Source organism: Eurytemora carolleeae, unplaced genomic scaffold, assembly GCF_000591075.1.
Source record: "Eurytemora carolleeae unplaced genomic scaffold, Eaff_2.0 scaffold8, whole genome shotgun sequence".
NCBI classification, from domain to species: Eukaryota; Metazoa; Arthropoda; class Copepoda; order Calanoida; family Temoridae; genus Eurytemora; species Eurytemora carolleeae.
Window position 1 is genome coordinate 203,551 of NW_019396114.1, and position 5,181 is coordinate 208,731.

At 31.8% G+C, this 5,181-nt stretch overlaps 1 protein-coding gene across 1 annotated transcript; it reads right to left on the bottom strand.

The window, feature by feature from the left end:
• Positions 1 to 4,438: 4,438 nt before the first annotated feature.
• LOC111695346 (dual specificity protein phosphatase 3) lies at positions 4,439 to 5,181 on the bottom strand. The gene has a single exon (XM_023464650.1). The coding sequence runs from the start codon at positions 5,115 to 5,117 to the stop codon at positions 4,473 to 4,475; it is 645 nt and encodes a 214-aa protein (XP_023320418.1). The 5' UTR covers positions 5,118 to 5,181; the 3' UTR covers positions 4,439 to 4,472.

The following is a 5,181-nucleotide window of genomic DNA, read 5'->3' on the forward strand; positions in this document are numbered from 1 at the left end:
CCATGCTTGAAGGAAAAGTATCTAAAAACTATAAAAAGTTATTTAGTTTGCAGAGAGAGAAACGTGTCAAAGAATAAGTAAAAACATGGTGTTCATAGATAACCTATAAATACAGTATATACATCTTATATATATTTTATCTATATTTTATATTTTATCTTATGTTAGGTTTATTTATATATATTTTCTGTTGGTGTGTTAGGTTTATTTGTTTGTAGGAAATCAGACTCACAGACTTGCAAGATTTTGCCAGTATTCCTTTCAATTTGAGATTTTTTGAGTAAATTTTAATAACTCCCCAAAAATAGACAAATCTTTTAAGCTTTGTGTTTAAAAAAATTCTTTTTTAGGATTTTTAGGATATGTAATCGATGCTTGTAAACTCAATTTTCAAGCAAATCCAGTTTTTAATAGTTTTCATTTCAAATTGTTAGGAAGCATGGAAGTTTCTCACTGTTTTGATTAACAACATTTAAATTTAAGAGCTCTAAAGGACTGATAACATATGATTGAACATTAAACTGTTGAATATTTGACCAGCTTTAATACGCTTTTTTACTCAAATATTTGTTTCAGATGTGTTAAAGAATATGACTGAAGCAAGTATAAAGATGCGATCTAGATGTGTGTTTATAGATAATCTATATCTATATATCTAGCTATACGAACAGATAGATTGCAGCCCCTCAAACAATACAGAATACAAATAAGAAGAAAAGCTTCTCTTTAGTCTCAAGAAGAAAATCTTTCAAGAGCAAAGAGAGGAAAGCAGGAAAACCTTTCACGATTTTCATGCATTTATTTGCATGTTATGTTTTTTTTAAGACTTCCAAAAAGGTTTAGAGCAATGATTTAAGCACGCGTATGAGATAAGAAGAAATTAAGCATTTTTCAGAAAATTTAACGTTCTACTCACTAGATGATATAAACCTTTCATTTTTCAAACCTAGATTATTTGACCTAAAAGAAATTATCTAAGCTGTTCGACATAGGGTTGCAATTTGCAAAGATATAAAGATAAGAATTGCAGCGTTTGTGAAAAAAACTTGACGACAACAGAAAACAAATTGACATTTGACACTTTGATCAACAATGCTGAAATAGTGAAAACATTTTAAGAGTTCTTTTGATAAACTATATTTTGTGAAAACTTTTCTTTATATGATTTATTCACTAGGAATTATTTTCAAATATTATAGAATATCCAAAATACATTTTAGTTTTAGAATTATTAGAAGGCGATATGAGCAAACACAGTCGTGCCGAACTAGAGAGTGAGAACCAATAAACTCTTGAAAAGGGACACGATTTTTTAGAGGTAAAGTAAGAGGTAGGTAAAGTAAGAGGGAGGTAAATGAAGAGGGAGGTAAAGGAAGAGGTAGGTAAAGTAAGAGGGAGGTTAAAAGGCTAAGATTTTTCTACACTTCAAAGTCGATACAGTCTTGAAAAATGTGATGCTACTTTTTATGGAAGTCTGGATCTATGTGATATCACCCCGTAGTTCTCTGCTCTTTTATGATTATTAATACAGTTTAATGTTCGGAGGAGATAAAAATGTAAATTCTCTAAAATATTGAAAATTTTAACATTTTTTACGTAAACATTGGTTAGGGATATTTCCTACCTTAAAACCATAGAGAATACAATTTAGAGAATTTCTCGGTATGAATTTATTTAGTCCCTTTCAGTCTGAATGGGAGTTCAAAGTGTACAAATCATGTAAATGTTCAGAAATTATATGCAGTAGAGTACATTAATACAGTATGTTCCCTAGACTATTCATTTCAATTTCGAATAAAGCTGTTAAATAAACTTTCTAATGAGTTAGGTGAATAAAAACATCATTTGATTTATAGTTAAAACGGAAAATCATCGTTTGTAAAGTGAAAGGCATAGAGTCTATGTGAAATGATCATTGGTCAATTATGAAACCAGCCTATTTCATAATTTGGTTTTCTTTTAACATTAATTTTAGATTTTCTATAAAATTATATTCCAGGGCCCAAAAGGTTATGTAGCATAAATATGTGAAGTACACCTGCAGTATGGAACTGCAACTTATTTGTAAATAGAAGGTAAGGAGAGAATTGGAAGAAATGGTTATGCCCCTATCCCCATCCTCAGAAAATGGGCCCCTTTTCATGTTTAAGATGATTGAGTAATCAGTTTCTGATAAAAAAAAAACGGGCAAAATGCAAGAATAGTTTATTAGTAAAACTGCATTTGTAATTTTTCATAATTTAAATAATGGGGGAGGGGGCACAAATCACAAACGATTGAATACTTTGGGAAAGGAGAGGGAATAAATTACGGCATCTCCCCCCCTCCCTTTTATTTTCTACTACGCACACTGACCGGAATAATTATATCTTGCTTTCTATCTAAAAATATTGCCGCAACATATTTCAAATTTATTTCAATAAATTTTACAAGAATCGTGGAAAGACCAATATATTGTCATAGTTTAAGTTTTAAGTTCATTAAGTGTGATACCTGTAGGTACGAGACTCCAGGGATATTTCAACAAAAATCGATATATATCGATAACTACACTTTTCAATTTTCACAAGTATTAAAAGATTCATCCATTTTTGAATCCTTAAAAACGAATTTTAAGATTCCTTAATGGTATACTGTTATTTTAATACAAGCACACCAATTTTTAAACATGTGCAAGATTTCAACCTAACGTGAAAGAAATTGAGTTTTTGCCACAAACTCTGAGTTTCTAATTTCAATATCGTTGCAACCCAATGTCGTAGACCTTTAATATTTCAAACTTCGAAAGATATTAGATCAAATAATGTAAGTTTGAAATATCAAAAGTTTACATCATAAGGCTGTAAAGGATTTGTATTTGAAAATATTTTTTATCTATTATATATTTTCATACTAAAGAATAGAAACGTTTAAAGAGTGAAAATTTTGAAAATTATAAAGCTTTACAGACAAATCTTTCAGAGGGGAGGGGAATTTGAACCCCCTTGCTGCTCTTTTCTTGCAAAAATAGCTAAATAACATATTTCTTTATAGAAGTTTCAAAAGAATTACAATCTTTAAATTTAATGAAAGACTTAATTAACATTCTCAAAAGTTGAATGAAACTTCTGAAACAAATATTATTAATACTTGGTACTACTATCTGAACTTCATTTCCAAATTATATGACAAACATGTCATGTTCATTGAATAATTTGACTGGACATATCATGAAGTTGTTTTAAACAAATATATGATATTCAAAAATATATATTTATATATGTCCTGCACTGCTGGAGGATCAATATGTATTTTGATTTAGATAAATTAAAAACGTTTATAAATATTATTTAGGTCGAAACTTTTAAAGGACATAGAGCTCTTAAACGTCTAAACTAGCATGGTGGAAACTTTTTATTTAAAGTGATTAAAAATTAATCAGCTGAAGTTACGGATCACGCACCCTTGACAATTTAGTAAAAGTGAATTCAACCTAAAGTCTGACCGCGTCAACCTTGTTGCACCGGCTAGTCCTATTTACCCGATGTCCGGGCGATACAGTACAAACTGGGACCGGCTCGAAAATTCAAATGTACTGCGGGTGCCTTTGGGATTAGTGCTCTTTAAAAGGATTAAGAATACAAAAGTTCCAGCCTCTTATCCATTGTTAAGTCCCCCTGTCAATATTGTATGCTGGGATGATTGGACGGCTTATGATAAATATGTCTATTTGTGATACATTTCCTGAATTATGAGATAGAAGAGCTTTCTTGTTCTTATTATTCTATTCTCTATACCGTTATCTATTCTTTACATTCTGGGTTTCTACAGGGTGTCCTGCAAAACATGACAGTTGGTGAATAGTTTTAAATGTCTCCTTCCTTCCAATTTACGTTTTATGATATGTAATAGAGACTTTTGCAGTTATTTTGTTAAACAAATCAAAAATATTTTAATTTGAAATCAAATTAACTAAGCAATGTACGGAAGAAGACATTTTAAAGTATTTACCAACTGTCATGTTTCGTTGGACACCCTGTACTTTTTCTTAAGAGTAATACACGAGGAACTCTCGACCCTTTGTTTAAAAAAATAGTGTAATTGCAGATTTTACTAGTTTTTTTTTAGTGACGAACACTTTATTCCAGATGTATGTTTGGATAGCCGTAGGCTATTTTGAATGTGCTGTTTTTTAATGCTCAAACATTAAGTCAAATGAACCAATTTTGCGTAGACCCTGGCATTACCCAAGGTGTTATGTCTTTGGCGGAAACAAAAATGGATTCTCTGAATAAAAAAAACGAAAATATTTATTTATGATTACAAGTATTTTTTCTCAAAAATGTACAATAAACAGTTTTATTTTTAAGATATATTTACATTTTTTTTAAATTGTTATTGAAATAAATAACACCAAGAAGCAACTTGTGTCTTTTTAGAAAATTATCTATGGCATTAATTTGGTTTGAGTTTTACTTTCATATTTTATGAAATTAAATAGAATAATTGATTTTAGTTTCAATAGCGTTGTATTTTCTGTATCTGTCCTTTCTCAGCTGATTATCCAGGGTAGCAAGCTGCTGTAGAAATCCAAGGTTAGGTTGTATCTCTCTACTGTTCCTCATGTACTGTAGTGCCTGTGTAGCAGTGTAGTTCTTCTTAAGCATGAGATATGCGGCAACAATGGTAGAGCAACGGGAGTACCCCATGAGACAGTTAACAACCACCAATCCGCAGCGCATGGACAGCGCACGCTCCAAGAAATTTGCACACTCTTCAAAAAACTGAGTAATGTTTGCATGAGGCATATCCTTGCATAAAAATCCTTTGTAGCAAATTCCGTTTTTGGCAAACTTTGTAGGATCAATCCTAACATCGGCCTCGGCAGTGTTAAGAACATGAGTAACTCCGAGATCTAGAAGATATCCTAGATCCTTGATCGTATCTCCGTTAGAAATAATAATCCCCGGGAACACTTCGTCGCAATCCTTCTTGATCCTGATCCTCTGGTTATGATCCATTTTACGAGGAACTCCGGGCATGAGTCGAACAGTAGGGGGTTCAGTCCATAGCGCTCTTCTCAGATCCTTCCCTGCAATCCGTCCTTCCAACCGATCCCTTTCTCCTAGGTAAGCCATATCTTTATCTAGGATTAGACTGTATCCGAGTATGCCCTGAGAAAGGCTGAGACTGAACTAGGAA

Bases quoted from the DNA above. Each gene is read 5' to 3' on its own strand.
- LOC111695346 (XM_023464650.1), bottom strand. From the start codon at position 5,117: ATGGCTTACCTAGGAGAAAGGGATCGGTTGGAAGGACGGATTGCAGGG.